The 16,999-nt window shown below is 43.8% G+C and overlaps 2 protein-coding genes across 7 annotated transcripts in view; both read left to right on the top strand.

Moving 5' to 3' along the window:
* Positions 1-2,403, top strand: part of cep192 (centrosomal protein 192) — a 33,067-nt gene extending 30,664 nt beyond the window's left edge. For all 5 annotated transcript variants that reach the window (XM_068735223.1, XM_068735222.1, XM_068735221.1 and 2 more), the window contains exon 52: positions 1,033-2,403. In XM_068735223.1, the coding sequence (XP_068591324.1) occupies positions 1,033-1,165 (133 nt within the window). In that variant the 3' untranslated portion in view covers positions 1,166-2,403. The remainder of the gene's footprint in view (positions 1-1,032) is intronic.
* A 1,216-nt stretch (positions 2,404-3,619) lies between these two features.
* ldlrad4b (low density lipoprotein receptor class A domain containing 4b) overlaps positions 3,620-16,999 on the top strand; it is a 208,535-nt gene continuing 195,155 nt past the window's right edge. For both annotated transcript variants that reach the window (XM_068736484.1, XM_068736483.1), the window contains exon 1: positions 3,620-3,713. The gene's annotated coding sequence lies outside the window, so the exon portion shown is untranslated. The remainder of the gene's footprint in view (positions 3,714-16,999) is intronic.

Below are 16,999 nucleotides of genomic sequence, written 5' to 3'. Positions count from 1 at the left end.
GTTTTTCTTTGTTGCTGCACTTCCATTTTAAGTTATTTTTTCGTGCTCTACACAGATTTCTCTCACGGGTCTAAGTAGCTAGGTAATAATGTTTAGTCGGATATAGAACACACAACTCAAGACGTGCTCTGTGCTGTAACGTAGAGTGTGTCGTTGGCCCATTGCGACCGCTCACTGTGGGAGGTGCTGGGCCCCGGAGGACGTTACTGTATGCGGGGAGCACTCGAGGCCTCGGAGAGCACTGATGTTGTTCCCTAACTAAGGCCTGTGGGAGGGGGGTTGCCTGGTCACCGGTCGTGCTCTGCTGATGAGGGACTCGTTCAGAATGGGCACAGCATGTGTTTTCCTGTTGTTGAACAATGTGGTGTTAACAAATAATATATATCGAACTTTATTCACTTCCTCGACAAAAATGAAGCGTTGTCGGACATAACGTTTGTGTGTCATGACTTTTTGTATCTCCACTGTTGCCGTGTGTTTGCACACAACCTGAACCTGAGCCAGCCCTACAGCAGGTGTGTTGTGAACTTCTCTGCATTAAGGCTATTTTTTTGTAGTCCAGCACAGGGGTGCCATTTTTACATTTTCTTATTAATCAGTGTGTCACATCAACATCAAGGTGAACATTTAAGTTTAATATGACACCACGTCGCAATCGGATTTGTCTTTTCTTTTTTACCGTATTAGCCATGTACAAAGCAACATTTAAAAAATATATTTTCTCCAATAATCAGGACATTTTTATTATACATTGGAGCATTATACAAGAAGACATCTTTATGAAAACATCCTCATCTGAGTTAAAAAACCTGTCTTGCACACGTATTGCTAGAGTGCCACAGATTTAAGCTGCATGCTGTAGGTCGCCTACCGCTGGTCCAGCATGATTCATAAAGTGCAATCCCAAGTACTTTATTTTCATTTTATGTGAAAATGCATGTGTTCATGTTGTGTAATCATGCTCAACATTTCAAATTGAAATCATTTTTGTAACTATCCATCTGTTGACCAGCGTTCTTTGCCACCCATCAGGTCGCAGCACTATCTGAAGCTGCCCGTCCAGTTCAAGCCCAGTACTGCAGGCAGACACGCCGGTTCACTGCTCATCCAGTCGGAGATAAGTGGAAGTCTTGTTATTCAGCTGACCGGTGAGGCACTGCCTTGAGTCTAACCATCCTACTCCTCATGCTGGCTGGGTCTGGCTGGACGAGAGTACCGAGAGAGGAAAACTGCAAACGGCTATGGATCAAATAAAAGCTTCCTCGTCATATCTCCAGATCTACAGCTCTGGAGATATATTTAGTGGCTGATTGACTGGAGATGACTTGAGACTCCACTGCCAACACGGCCCCCTCTGCCTCTGGATGTGGCACAGGTGTTCTCAGCTGGCCCGCGAAAAAAAAAAAAAAAAAGATTGCATCTCGTTTTGGTCTGACTGGCTCACAATTAGTCTGCATCGCTCTGACATTTCACAGAGCTAATGATTTCTGGCACTTTACTCCAGATCTGGTGTTGGCCTCGTCCCTGAGTCACAAGGCAGCGTTGTCTCCACGGCCGCTGTCAGACGGTGCCAGTCGGGATGTGTTGCCTTTTGCTCTGGGGATTTTTATTTTTTTGTCTCGACCCTGATAAAGTAATTTTATCAAGACTACATGAGATATAAAGACTCCCTTTTTTATTTATTTTTTTATAGGTTTGTCTACATTTCATAACATTATCCTAATCTTCAGTGCCGATGTGGTTTCTATGGAAATGGCTCCTCATCTCTCGGAGGCCACCTGCACAGTGGCCTTTGTCGGTGGAGCCACGTGTTGACTTCCCGGCAACCTCCAAGGCTCGTTTCCAAGCGGTCCAGATGTACTTGATTTAGTCTGGATCGCTGCAGCTACATTAGGATGGCTAATGATTGTTATTAGGTGCTAAAAGAGTCTCCCTCTGGTGGGTTTTTGTTCGGCAGCTCGCCAGGCCCGCTTAGTATGGTTACCATGGCAAAACGGTGTTAATCACCGTTCCAGTCACAGAAAATTACCTCCCCGCTTCCTCTTTTGGCTCTGGGGCAAATGGCCAAAATTGCTTGGGGGGGAAGTTATTGGATTCACATCCATAATTGTTTTTGGAGCTGGAATATCATGGGGAAACGCACGTAAACTTCATCAAGGATGTGTTGTTAACCTGTTAGGTACCACACGCTGTGGCAACACTTTGGAAGAACACTAGTGGAGCACGGCTTTCCTCCTAGTAGAGCACGTTTTGATATGAAGGCAGTGTGTTGTCACAGGCTGCTCTCAACATGCCCCGACAACTATCCTGACATACTTAGATACACAATTTGCACATGCTTTAAATAGTATATAATGTAATATATTGTATGTACACATTTTAAATAAAGTTTTGTGATAAATAGCTTGGCTGGCTTTAATCGTGGGAAAGTTATTGGAAGAAATACTGTATGTTTGACAGGTAGCTTTCTATTTATAGCGTTTTTGCTTTATGATCGGTGTCCTGTGTGCAGAGGACAATAAAAGCACAAGCACCCAATGTCAACATTTAGACAAACATTAAAACTGTAAATACGAGAAGAGGATGAAATGGGATTAAACCAGCATTACGTTTTGATGGAATGCATGCATGGTGATAATAATAATGAACTTTATTTATATAGCACTTTCCTTACAATAGTTCACAACAAGAAGTGGGAAAAAACCCCAATAAAACCGTAATAATGAAATACAATAAGGCTCCCATAAATTGTAATGAAATAACAATTCACAGAAAATCTCTTTTTAAGAAGAGATTTTAAAGTAGTGGTGGGTTAGGCAGACCTGACCTCAGCAGTTCCAGAGTTTGGGGGCCCGGACTGCAAAAATGTGATAGCCCTTAGTCAGCAGTCGCGCTCTGGGAAAACGCTCAGAAGGCCACTATCGGCTGATGGAAGAGGGCGCACACAGGCTCTAACGGGGTTAGCGGGTCTTTCATAACACGCAGCATATAGTTGCTGGCAGTATAACAGAAGTGAGACTGACATTGCTGCTGCACCGTCTGTCATGAAGTCCATCCCAACATCAAAGCACACTGTTAAATTCAATTTAAGGTTCTATTAGGAGGGGTGGCTGTGGCTAAGTGAAGAGCAGGGCTGCCTATCAATCAGAGGGTCTTGATCAAGACACTTAACCCCAAAATTGCTCCCGTAGCTGTGTGTAGAGATACTGAATTGTAAGTTACTTTGGATAAAAGCGTCTGCTAAATGACTGTAATGTATTAAATTAATTTAAATGTATCTGTTCCTCTGGCTCTGCTTTACATCTATAATCAGTTAACTCCTTATTCTGCACAAAAATACTGGAATCCCCCCCCTCTCAAAACAACTGGATTTGAAGTGCCTTTGAATCAATGACAAGAGAACCACCTATTTTAACTATTTGCTGAACTGCTTCCAACACACTGGGATGCGGTTAGCACGTCTCAGGTCAGGATGAGACCTGAGTCAGGGATGAGGTGTCACGCTTTTAACCCGCCCGGCTGCTCTATGGAACGAGACCTGCAGGTGTCGCCAAAGCTTCATCCTCAGCACGTAGGGCAGCTGAGCTTTTATTTTGCTTCCCCAGACTGGAATCCACTGTAGTGCAGTTGGACTTGACGTCTAGCGACACAACATCACAGACTTTAAAGCAAGCAGACGTGGCGGCTTAGCGCGTCAGCGACTGCGTTTACAGGTAGGGACTGCCAGCGACATGCTCCCTTTCCCCCCCCCGAGTTATCTCTGTACATGTGTGTATTTTTTAAATGCATAATACTGTAGTCGTAGGCGGCTGGAGGAACGTTGTGGTTGTGCTAGCTGGTGTGACTAAACGCTAGTCTGGGCTGACCGGTGTCCGGTGGGTGGGGGGGTCTGACGGTGGTTGAAGTTGCTGTTTAGGAGTTGGGGCTGCTTTCCAAGCTGCGCCAGAAAAGCAGAGCTAAGCTAACGTGGGGCTAAGCAGCAAGCAGGCTAGCCCTGGCTCCCATCCATTCGCAGGGGCCAAAACACCCAGTCCGCTATGTCCCCCTCCCACTCCCACTGACCGTGACCTCCGTGTTAACTGTACCGTTTATGACTCCCCCGAGTAGAGACGGATGTGAGTGTGTCGTCAACTGCTCCTGTTTTGAGTTGATGAACAAGCTAGCTGGGAGGCTAGATGAGACACCCAATACCCCGAGCTGTCCGTCACTCGCGTCTAAAGGCAAGGGGCTGGCCACCCGGCGTTTTTTATGCAAATAAGGCACGCGGTGCATATGATGACGCGGTGTCACCAAGTGGCTTCACCTGCGGCGAGTTGGTGCAGAGCTGTGTGGGGCGTTAAACTATGTAAGGGGGGGGGGTTGAGGACCACAGTGATAACATCCATCCTCTCACCACATGAGAGGACATGCACATTAAAAAAATAAATAAAAAAAAGGTTAACTATAAAACACCAACTACACATGTCCCCCCTCTCTCTCTCCTACAGGAAACCAGTAGAGAGAAAGATCATCTTTTAAGATGAGGAGGAGGAGGAGGAGGAGGATGACACTGTCCCCATCAGTTATGTGGATGCACATTTTCCCAAAATTGACCCGTGACACTTTTCACATGGTCAAATCTATATGTGACACCATACTGTGGCAAAGCACTGATCGGGTTTACATCAATTTGATTACTGACTCTTGAAAAGGAGAATTGTAGTGCGTGCATAAGGGTGTGTTTGGTTTATTTGCCCTGCTGGTTGGCTGTCTGTTAGTGCCTTGTCTCTGTCTCTCCCCTCTGTGTTTACCTGCCCTGTTCTCGCCCGTTTCCTCTGCTGCTGCACCGGCGATGTGAGCCGTGCAGGTGAAGGCTTGTTAAGTTGGGTGCAATGAGAGGGCATCTATGGTGTGTGTGTGTGTGTGTGTGTGTGTGTGTGTAAAAGTATGTGTCAGGGGAATTAACGTATTAGGACATGAGACCGATGTTTGCTTTAAGTGGCAGTCATCTATATGTTGAGCCTTTTCTGTACACTATTTCTGCTAGTGTTTGGACTGGCGGTAGAGTCGACTCCACTCACTGGCATCTATTATTTTTACAGAGTTAAAAAAATTAGGCTTTGGAGTTCATCTGAGATTGATTATTCGTTGTAGAAAAAAAGCTATTCTAACTGAATCTTTTCTAATAATTTAATTTAGCTGAGTTTCTTACTTGCAACATAATTGTAAAATACCAATAAAAGAATACATTAGAATAGTTGCAATTAGCTCTAGAGACCATAACTTCTTCTTTATAGATTTTTCTAAATGTAAAGGTACCCTGTGGAGCTTTTCAACACACAACTAACCTCGCTTTTGTGATACTCGTTCCCGCTGTCGGTTTTCACGCTATTCCACCGATGGCAGTAAAGCGCCCTTTAGTACTCAAGAAGTTGAGTCGTGGTTGTTGAGTTGTATTTTATCTTCACGGATGAGAGCGGAGCTTTGATTTGCATCGAAGCATGCACAAAGATTACCATACAGACTTCATCGTCGCATCTGTCGGGGATGAATATGGGTGAAATGAATACCACAATATTAGTGCATTGTATGGTAAATGTAAGCAGAAAGATCACATGTGAAATAAACAAACATGTTACACTGTCAAACATCTTCAACTTGACCGTATCACTTGGTCTTCATCAGCAAATGTGTGTTCAGTTGCTTCGGTACTCTCCCATATTGCGAGCACCTCGGGGACCCCTTATCCGTGGCAACATTGGACTTGAAGTGACCCTGAATCTTGAGCCACCTTTGTTGAGAGTTCCACCTGCTCGGTACTAAAGCGCAAGCAAGCATTTCATTATTGCGGAAAGAGGGGTTTAGTTGGGAGGCGGTTGGAGGATGAAGGCAAAACTCCAGGTTCACTTTATTTGTAGGTGAAATATGTGTATTTAGTTGTGTTATTGATTTATTTGGGTCCAAATTTTTATGTTTTAATGCAAATTATATACACATGCATGCCCTCTACTGGTTGGAACACGGTTATTGCAATTTAATTTGGCTGAGCTTAGGTGACATATCTGGAGGCAGCTTTCGTCCCCAACCAACTCCCATAGACTTCAAGCGCTATGATTGGCCAGGCCTCCATGCTCGCTGAGATACTAGTAACCCAATTTGTTCAGGTCTATGTACCGACCAGGCGGCAACCTTCGGTTCTGTCAAGTGCAGTCAATGCGGGAAGTGTCTTAAAACTTGCATTCTCTCTACTGACCAGCAGGGGGCGACTCCTCTGGTTGTATAGAGGTCTATGAGAAAATGACTCTACTTCTCTCTTGATTTATTACCTCAGTAAACATTGTAAACATGAGTTTATGGTCTCAATCTCTAGTTTCAAGTCTTCTTCAATACAGCATGATGTTCACTTAGTAAATTATGGTCCATTTAAAGTCAAAAGGACCATAAAGCAGAGTATGCTTTAGGGCGGGCTTACTGTGATTGACAAGTCGCTGCCGCAACCACTCCTTTGCGTTCCAAATATGGTAACTTCTATTCATTGGTTGCAAAAAAAACATGACGACGGCCTTAACCCAAGATGGCGACGTGCTTACTACCTATGCTAATTGCTTGCGCTAATGCTAATCTCGAGCATACACACATCCTAGCCTTGCATGTAAGCAATGCTACACCCGTTGTCTGTCACGGCCGTGATGCCGTGGGGTCTGTGGTGAAGCCTGACCATTGGTAGAAGATACTTTGTCCAGATAACAAAAGGTGTTTTATTTACAAAAGTGGCCCTGCTACATGTGTAACCAAACAAACAAAAAACAAACCGGTAACTTAGTTTAATGAATACAACTATGACTACTTATACTATAAATACTTTTTTTTCTCCATAGATTTACAGTGAGAAAGAGAAACCGTAGCTCATTTGTAATCTGTCATCTAAAAGTTTCGAAACGGTCTAATAACCCACCGCAGAGTTATTATCCTTCCTTCGTTCACAAGATTGAGCCCGAGAACGAGGCTGAATCGAGGGCTGGGAGGCGAGGTCAAAGGTCCATGGTCCTATGGATGCAGAAGATTTGGGTTATTTTATACTGACAAGTCAAACTTTTTTTTGCTTCATGCGCCTCTGGGCAACTTTCACAGGAATGGATGGGGCACCACCTCCAACGCTGCAAACCATGTTTGTTGATCGATCCATCAATAGAGTAAATAATCTTTTAATGTATGACTGACCGCTGGGATTTACTTTCACAAATATAAAACGTACACATTACCTGACAGCCGTATCAGCAGCATCTGAGCTTCAGCGTTTTCCTCTCGTACCTTTTTTTTTTACCTCCTATTTGAATGAATATCATTGGCAGACTTTAGTCAGGTGACGCTGAAAGACTTTTGATGGATTTACGGTATGGGACCCCTCTCCTGACCCGCCTATTAAACACAAGGTTCATCAAACAATTATCAACTTGAGGCTGCCAACAAACGGAATCATGTTGAGAAAATGGATATTTATTTTGTGCGAAAAATCTCACCATCACCGAGCATCAGTCATTTAAAAAACTAAAGCCGCCTAAAGGGGCAAGTAAAAATCAACTTTGGGCAAGCAGATATTTGACCCTCTCACAGAAAGGGCATGCAATAAATACAACTAACAAGCCTGCATGCTGCAATATTGCAGGACAACTTGATTATCAAATGCAGGATAAATGTAAAGTAGATACAGAAACTGGTAAATAGAAGACTATTGCAATTTGTGCATAAACCATAAAAATAATCACATGCAGATTTCAAGTTTAATTCAACCCTTATTGAAACCAAAGAGCACATGGGGCGAGCTTCTCCCGCTTGTTAAGGTCAGCTCTGATGCGCGGCGGTGGACTCTATTAATACACGAGCGAACAAAAGGCGCGGCGTCACCAAATAATAACTGAGCGGGAAAGTTGAGGAGAAAGTGAGCGAGCAAAGCGCGTGTATTATTAGACACGGCGACGTGTCGGAGCCAGACGTCCGCGCCCATCTGTCCGTTAGCGTTTCTGTTTCTGCCGCTCCTTCGTGTGTGTGTGTGTGTGTGTGTGTGTGTGTGTGTGTGTGTTTCACCCTTTGCCAATTAGCGGCTTCTCACCTCCCGAGGCGAGAGGCCGAGTGTGTGTGTTAGACGGGGGGGGGGACTTGACTGGGCTTGTCTGCCGCTGACGGCTCACCCTCAACCTGAACTCTATCTCTCTCACACACACACACACACACACACACACTTCAGTCTGGCTGAGCACTCAACTCCAGCACACACACACACGAGCTCGTTGATAATACAGCCTCGTCCGTCTCAGAGCTCATGTGACGCGCCAAAAAACGCGACAGTAATGTGTCGGTGGAGCGATGGCGCAAGACTGGCAAGTGTGTGTGTGTGTGTGTGTGTGTGTGTGTGTGTGTGTAGAAAACAAATAGACTGTCTGGTATTGTGTACGTGACTCTAAGAGCGGTAGCCGCCTCAGAAGAAACCCAAAACGTCTCATTCAGAGTTGGTTTAACTGTTTGTTTTCTCCTCAGAGCTGTTTCCTTCATGTAATCATCCGAAATTGATCGTTGGCGCTGCTGTATAATTAATCGCGAAAAAGTTCATTATGTTTACGCTACCAGCTCAGTTTTCTCCATCTAATGTTCTCTGCATCAACATGAGAAGGTTTTTTTTAGGAGAAACAGCTTGATACCACAATTTTCTTTTTAAGTTATTTGGCAATCCATTAGAAGAACAAGAAGAAGAAAAAATCCATATCCTTTGAGAAGCACTACAAGCAAGATTTTTCACTCTCTGGCCAGAGAAAGGAAAACATTCTTAACATTTCCATTCCAATTTCACCATTTTTTTTTTTTTTTTTACCATCTCTTCTCGGGCATCTCGCTGAGTTCCGACTGAATGCATCCGGAAAAATGTTGTGCTACTCAAACGGCAGATCAAAGTGCTTGCGCGGGAACCCTCGGAGGAACGCCGCGGTTTTATTTTTAAACCCCAGTTGGCACACCGTGATAAGTTGATCAAAGAAGTTATTTGCCAAAACATGATGTGTTCTTCTGTGCTGCAGAAGTCCTGTGTGAGAGTTAATCTCACTCAGTCACTGAACACAGAACAGCTCTCTCAGAGATGTTGCCGCTCAGGTTTTCAGGACGGCAGCAATCCCGTTCATCTCCATCGGGGGTTTCATGGCTTGTGCAAATTGTTTTGCAAGATTTAGGCACTTTTATACGGCTTCGATGTTTTTGTTTTCTTCTCTTCTTTGGAGAAATCTTTCAGGGTGGATCAGTCATCATACTGCTTACATTTCCAGCCCCCATAAAGAAATAGTGGGCTTGTAACAACATGGGAATTAATGCCAGATAGATGCTAAAACAATGCTTTTTGATGCCTTACTTAAAGAAGTTATTTTCTGAAAAGCAACCTCGTTACGGGTTCTTAGACTTGTTGTCCACAATGTACTACCGGGTAGAAAATAGGGTGAGCTTACTGCGTCCTTTCAGAATTCAGACGCCGTTGGTCTCGAGCCCCCCGATCCCCCTTTGACTTACATTAGTATTGGCTTGTACATCCCTACCTGTAGCAACACCCAACGGTGACGTCACGGTGTACCAACACATCCCGGAGTACAGAAATAAGACCTGCAGGTGTGTTGAGTTGGTCTTTAAAGACCGTAAAATACAAACACAGCCCATGGAGCAGTGCATGACTCCACATGATTACACGCTTAGTGCAATACAGAAACATACACTCTTTTAAGGGCCCTAGCTCCAATTGAGGACACTGGGGTCATGTCCTTGGTAATACTTTGGGGAATTTGGGAATTTGTTGCTTGTTTTCTTTTTCAGACATCTTGTTGGTGGCTAATCAAACATTTCTGTTGACCAAAGTATTTCTAAAGCCCTGTACTCTTCCATCAGAGTTCTGCTGCCCTGACTGTTTATCTCTGGAGCAAATGTATCTTATATATCTTATCTGTAGGTCATATTTTAATCTGGGAGCATTGATACATTTGATCATCTTCAGTAATACGCCGTCTGGCCCATGGGGGGAGCTACATTATGTGTTTTGACACGTACCACATGCAGCAGCTCAGATACCAATAACTGGGATTTTCACAAAAAGCTGGGTAAATGATGCATCTCACCTGGTTCAGTTTTTTGATTTATTTTTTTCTTACAGTGACTGAGGCACATGCTGCAGTCATAGGTGGAAAGGAAGTGGGAAGTGTGTGGGTGGGGCTACATCATTCATGAAGGGAGACATGTTTGCTGTCTTAGCGATGGTTATCATGAATAAAACACAGTTCTCTTTCCACCAGGACTCGCTCCACTCCCCTCATTCATCTTGCCTTCTTGCTTCTTTGGGATAACCCACTCTCCAGATGTCACAGCCCTGGAGCTCTCGAGAAGACAAAGTCCCCAGCATTTGGCTAACGGCTGCACGGTTCCCACACTGATTAGGAGCCATCTACAAACTGCAGCATGGAGTCGTTGATCAAGTAGTTAAGAAACCCTTGAAACGACCAGAAAAAAAGGTGCTGGAGATAGCGATTTGATATCGTTTTTACTCTTTAAGCGAGTTTCACGGAGGACATTTAAACCGTTTTTTTTTTTGTCGGGCAGCATTCACTTACTGCTTGAATGTTTTTAATAAAGTTCACCCTTGTTTGCATAGCTTCATTTAACCACAAAGCCTAAGTAGTGATTTAATAATTCAGTTTAGTTCCTGCATGGAGAGAGAGAGAAAGGGACACACTTTTCACATTGATGCTGTTACCCTGAAAACCTTCCTCTTCTTTTCATTTGACTCAAATTAAACATTTACTATGAATCTCATTTAAGACTATAAAAGATATATAGTTTCCACAGTTACATCGTGAACAGTTAAAATGAGCATCGTCCTCGATTACTGAATCATTTTGAGATATTTGGAGACGTGGTGTGTGTGTGTGTGTGTGTGTGTGTGTGTGTGTGTGTGTGTGTGTGTGTGTGTGTGTGTGTGTGTGTGTGTGTGTGTGTGCGTGTGCGTGTGCATGTGTGTGTGTGTGGTACATAGTATGCGCTGCTCTGCTGTGACCAGGGTCCGACAACCACGGATATGAAACACTAGACTGTAGACTGTGTATAAGAAGTGGACGCAGTCGGCGTGACGTCACCCATTGGTTTGTGGACTGATGTTTTCAAGCCTCAAGTTGGGCAGATTGACCAGTGAACAGAAGTGCCCATATAAGGACTGTGGGCAAGTGACTTAAAGACGCCGTATACAGCTCTGGTAGTGGTAGTGACCTGTCAACGGGGGAGGGGCTTAAGGGTCAATTCAGTAGACTGTTAGGCTACAGAGGCTGTTCTCATGAAAAACAATCACACTCCTGATTGTGTCTGCATGTGTGTGTACATGCTGCACACTCAGCCATTCATCTGTGTGTGCACGACTGGGTGTTATACAGCTGCTGTGTGTGTGTGTGTGTGTGTGTGTGTGTGTGTGTGTGTGTGTGTGTGTGTGTGCCCTCGCTCTTTAAATAGCCCCAGCCTTAGCGCTCTTGTTCTCATGGTGCCGGTCCGAGACGTCGTCAGCCTGCCTTTGTTTCAGCGCTGTGTTGTCGGGCAGACCTCTCACCAAAGGCTGAGATGTTAGCAGGCTGTGGTCTCTGCATTATTGATGCGGACGGTGACCGGGCTCTGGGAAGCCACAGGGTAACAACTTTTTTTTTTTAAATCTGAAGGTGGAGTGAACTCCGGCTGAACTCGCAGGGAATCTCGCAGCAGACAGGGTCCCTCCGGCTCGCAGAGTAGCGCAGAGGTTTGCTAAAACCAGGAGCTGAGAGACGACCTGATTCTGGTGACACAACGAGTTTCACCGGTGCATTTTAATGAGCCGGGTCCCAGGGTGAGACTTGGTTGATTAAATCTGGCTCATGGGCCGGAAAAGTTTAACACATTCAGCCTTAGATGGGGGCTGAGCTGCACTTAGGTTTTTTGAAGTGGATACAAGGACTGTATGATACGATTTTTCATTAATTAATTCTGTAATGTGATATAATTCATATGTTTAATTCAGTCATTATCATTTACATGCTCTTTTACAGCCCAGCAGACTATGAATCTCATTGAAAACTAGTCATCGTGACGTCACACATTGCTTTGTGGACGCCATGTTGTTGTTTTTTGCAACCAATGAACAAAAGTTATCATATTTGGAATGTGGAGGAGTGAGGTAGAGACACCGTATACAGCTTTGGTAGGAGCAGCAACCTGTCAATCACAGTAAGCCCGCCCTAAAGCATACCCTGCTTTATGGTCTGTTTGACTCTAAATGGACCATAATTTACTAAATGAACATCATGCTTTATTGAAGAAGACTTGAAACTAGAGATTGAGACCATAAACTCATGTTTAAAGGCGATCATGACATTACTGTGAGCCGGTGAAGTAATCGTGTTTACATTCTCACATTTCATTTGTGATGTGAAAGATCGGGCTGAGGAGAAAAGTTTGCACAGCAAATGTCTTTGCTAGATTTTAAGATACATATATATATATATATATATATATATATATATTTTAGCAGGATGTTTGCCTCTTTTAGATAGTGACGGCCACTATCTGTAATCTGGTAATATGGGGGGGGGACACCCCCCAGATATGAGTTTGTCTTACAAGGAGGATGTAATGGGACATTTCCTGATATTAAGAATGCTTCCAGACCTCGTGACCTGGCCGACTTCATACTTCATCGTAGTGAGCAGGCAGAAAATGTGAAGAAACCCAACGTTTTACCATAAAGAGAGAGATTTGATATCTTTGCAAACAGTACGCTGTTCCTGTCCAAGGACAGGACAAGATAAGACGGCCTAAACGCTTCTGCAGGACCCTGTTTTTGCACCAGTTCAAGAAAATGTGTAACTCACTCTCTCTGTCTCTGTCTGTCTCTCTCACTCACACACACACACACACACCCTCTCACACGCACACACACACACACACACACACACACACACACACACACACACACACACACACACACACACACACACACACACACACACACACACACTTAACAGATTATAAAACACTGGCTTCTCCTCTGTCCTTTGCTCTTTCATTCGTTGGACTGTGCTGTGAGTCCGGCTGCAGACGCTTGAATTAAACTCACAGAAAGACAAAAGTTGACTTTGCGCATTATTCAACAGAAGCTGCCATCATAAGGACGTTTCTGAGCTTTTCATTCACCTGCTCTGTGTTGTCTTCTCCATCGGCACCTGAAACACTTTTAAAAAAACTAGAAAAGGTACTCTTTTTTTTTTTCTTTTTTTTTACGTCCGTTCGGGCGATTCGCGTGCACAGATACCTTTTTGTTCCCCACACCTGCGCCTCATATTGTGACTTCGTGCTGGGAACCTGACCGTGACGGCAGCGAGAGGAGAAGCACAGCGGCCGGGTGTGTATGAAAGAAAAGAAGCGGAGCTGCTTCGGTGTCAAGGATGTTCTGTTTCAAAGGTGCAAAATATGTATAGGTGTTAGTTTGCTGACTTAGAGATGTTTTTAGTTTTTTTATGGATGTATTTTGACCATGACACAATTTAACATAGTCTCCTCAAGAAGGCACAAATAAAAAGATACTCATCTGTCTTCATCCCATGTCATTGAACTGTTCTCTTCGATTCGTCCGCTTTGTGCAACTTAATTCAAGGAGAAAAGCTTGTCTTTTTGCCAGAACTTCAACTTTTTCTTTCACAACCAAAATTGTCGCAGAACTTACTCGCCTTTGAAGGAAAGTGAAAGAGGTGATTTGGTCGGTCCTGAGTGATTGTCGGCCATTACCAAAGCTATTCTAACATGTAATCCAACCTTGTTTCCAACTGTGCCGCAACTCCGGCCACAAAATATCCCCAAATCAGTCGGCAGGCCTGTGTTCACTCTGTGCCTCTGGCTGCACTTTATACAAGACCATTGGATGATTTATGTATTCAGACATTTATTATTTATATATGTAAGCACTTGCATAGTGTTTAATGCAGGCTCTGAGTTCTCAAATGCGAGGCTTAGAAATGTGACGTCTCGGTACACAGATTTTTCATACAAATCATGTAAATCTGATATGGAGATATGTTTTTGTAATTGGATATATATTTATTTAATTCTTCCTGGCATTAGAAAGTTCTTTGACTTGGAGAAACTTGCAGACACTCTGAAATTGGGACTGCTGATGCCACATAAATGCAAATTAGCAGATGACGTCCCCTTAGCCCTCAGGACAGGAGCAACATTTTTAAATCGGGAAAAAAAAGAAAAATCTGCTAGCTGGCATTCTGTAACGAATCCCACTCACCCCTGCTTTTAATAAAGGATATAACATTAGAAAATGGCTGTTCAGTGTTGCTCGTACCGAACTCCGTGGCATAAAAAGTCGAGCGGTTCAACACCATCACAAGCTGCTTCCTTGAGTCTGTTGCAGACCATTTGACTTTTCCTCCTGTCAAACTCCTTCTGTTCCCTCACCAAGGCCTCCATAACTAACGGCCTTCTCACACACCCACCCTCTCCGCTGCTGGGCTCCTTCTCCCAGCCTCCACGCTTCGTGACACCCACCTCTTGTCCACCATCCAGGCTCAAGCCCCGGACCGGCAGTGACGTTTCCATGACCACCCCTCCCTCTGGACCACACTCCCCTGAAAACATCCAGTCTCGCTATCAGAGCTGCTTTACTGTTTGATTCCATGTCTGTGTCTACTATTGGTGCTTTTATTGTGTTTTTTTTCTATTTATATATCTAATTATTACGCTTTGAAGCCTTGAGTTTGGCATTTTGGCCGTTGCCATCTTGTTTTTTTTTGCAACCAGAAGTGACATGAGAGGGCGGAGCTAAGTACAAATTAACGCTGAATAAGACATTTTTAGGCGACCAAAATGTTACAATTAACTTTTATGAAGTGAAAACACACTGTTCTAAGACAAAAACAAGGACTGCTCTCAGATAGCGACCTGTCAGTCACACGGTAGCCCCGCCCTAAAGCATCCCCTGCTTTATGGTCTATTTGACTCTAAATGGACCATGATTTACTAAATGATCATCATGCTGTATTGAAGACTTGAAACTAGAAATTGAGACCATAAACTCATGTTTACAATGTTTACTGAGGGAATAAATATCAAGAGAGAAGTAGAGTCATTTTCTCATAGACTACTATACAAGTCGTCCCCTGATGAATATTAGAGAGATGCAAATTAGACAATTGCGGCTTACAAACATTACGGCAGCATCCTTGCAGACACACCTCTGCACACTACTGAGTGCACTTTTCTATTTTTGTGATATTATTTTAACAACTTAATAATTATTTTTAGTAAATGGAGTCTGACATTAAAGCTAACCATCAAGGCTAAGCTCAAACCTGAGCAGAGGTCTGAAAACACCTCTGTGGTTGTGAAGCACCTTTAAAAATCCGCTCTCTTTGTGCTTCTTACTCTGATGTTGTCGTGATGTTGCAGTATCGGCCATACATGCTACCGCTTAATAATGTCCAACTTATCATAATAAGCGTCTACATTACAGTTCAAGTGATTGGTTACTCTATATTTCCATCAGCTCATTTCAAATCACAGACTAATTCTGCCAGTGAATAATTGAGTATATTGAATGAATACTAAAATTACTAAATTGAAAGTAATTTTTTTTTTTTTCGAAGGACTTTGCCTGCGAAATTTAATTAACACCAACAATAGCGTGAAGATTAGCAGCGCTAGCTGTTCTGACTCTATTTCCCACAGACTGCATGTTGCTCCGGAGGCAGAAAATACCCGACGCGTTACTAGGCAGCTGTACTAAATGAAGACTGTGTTTGTCTGCTCGCAGTGTGTAAATGAGTCAGTCGGTGTGGGTTTGTGCAGGCCGACGGAGGCTCAGGTAGGAAGGTGTGTGTTTATGTGAGATAACACAGAGGTCAGCCGGGGTTGTGTGTGTGTGTGTGTGTGTGTGTGTGTGTGTGTGTGTGTGTGTCGGCGTGGAGGAGGCATAGCCTCACATCACTGCCAAGACCTTCAAGGAAGTTTCCCTGGCTCTGAATCCACAGCTTTAATTGCAGAGAGTCTACCAAGGGACGGCAACTAACTCACCCCCTTTCTTCTAGTCCCTCACCCTGTCTTTTACTCGCCTTCTTTTCATGTCCCTTTTTTCCTTTCTTGCCCTATCAAAGAGTCCGGGGCGTGTTTTCATCCTTAACTTGGGGGTGGTGGTGGGGGTGCTGCGCTGAGCAGCACTCTGAAGTCATTACGACGGCGTATTGGAGGAGATTCACATTTCCAGGCAGCCTTTTGTGTTGTTGGCTGAATTGTTCTTTTGCCTCATCATCAGCCAGTCCACTCATCTAAGTCCTTAAAGCGGTAGACTTCCTGAGATTTAAGTTGCTGAGTCACTCCTGTACAATTTGTGTGGACACAATATCACTGTGCTTTTTTGGGGTTGTAGCCGTTTAAGCAGAGAAACTAAAAAGACAAGGCAATTATAATGTCCTTGTTAACTTAAAGCAGCAAATAATGGGACAGACGGTAATGTGTAATGTGAACAGGGTCACTCATAGTGACGATTCCACAGATAGTTATCTGCAGTCTCCCTCAGCTCTACGGGCTTTTTCAGCATCCTTTTGTTCATTTTGTTTTACAGACCACAACAGTGATGTTTTGGTTGAGTCCCGCCGCTCTCATCGGCGTCGTTTCCAGCATCAGCTGGTAGCTGTTTTCATCCAAAAAGTTTCTAGAATCCCACTGTGCGCTACCTGTCTGGGACTCAAACTGCAGACAGACAAAGTTAGCTGTTGAACACAGTGGAACATTTAGAAGATAAAGATCCAGATGTTTTTCTCAGGAGGTGATGGAGAGATGAGAAGATCAAAATCAATCACGTCCATGCGTTAAGTACAGAGCTCTACTCTGAGGTGTTTAGCCTAGCTTAGCATACAGATTTAAGAGTTTGGGCCTACCAAACGTGTAAAAAATATGCAGCTTTTAGCCTCATAGCATAGCG

The sequence above is a fragment of the Cebidichthys violaceus genome, unplaced genomic scaffold, assembly GCF_023349555.1.
Source record: "Cebidichthys violaceus isolate CVI_PGR_0920_01 unplaced genomic scaffold, fCebVio1.0.p SCAF_7, whole genome shotgun sequence".
Taxonomy (NCBI): domain Eukaryota; kingdom Metazoa; phylum Chordata; class Actinopteri; order Perciformes; family Stichaeidae; genus Cebidichthys; species Cebidichthys violaceus.
The sequence above is the reverse complement of the archived record's forward strand: the minus strand, read 5'-3'. Positions and strand labels throughout refer to the sequence as shown.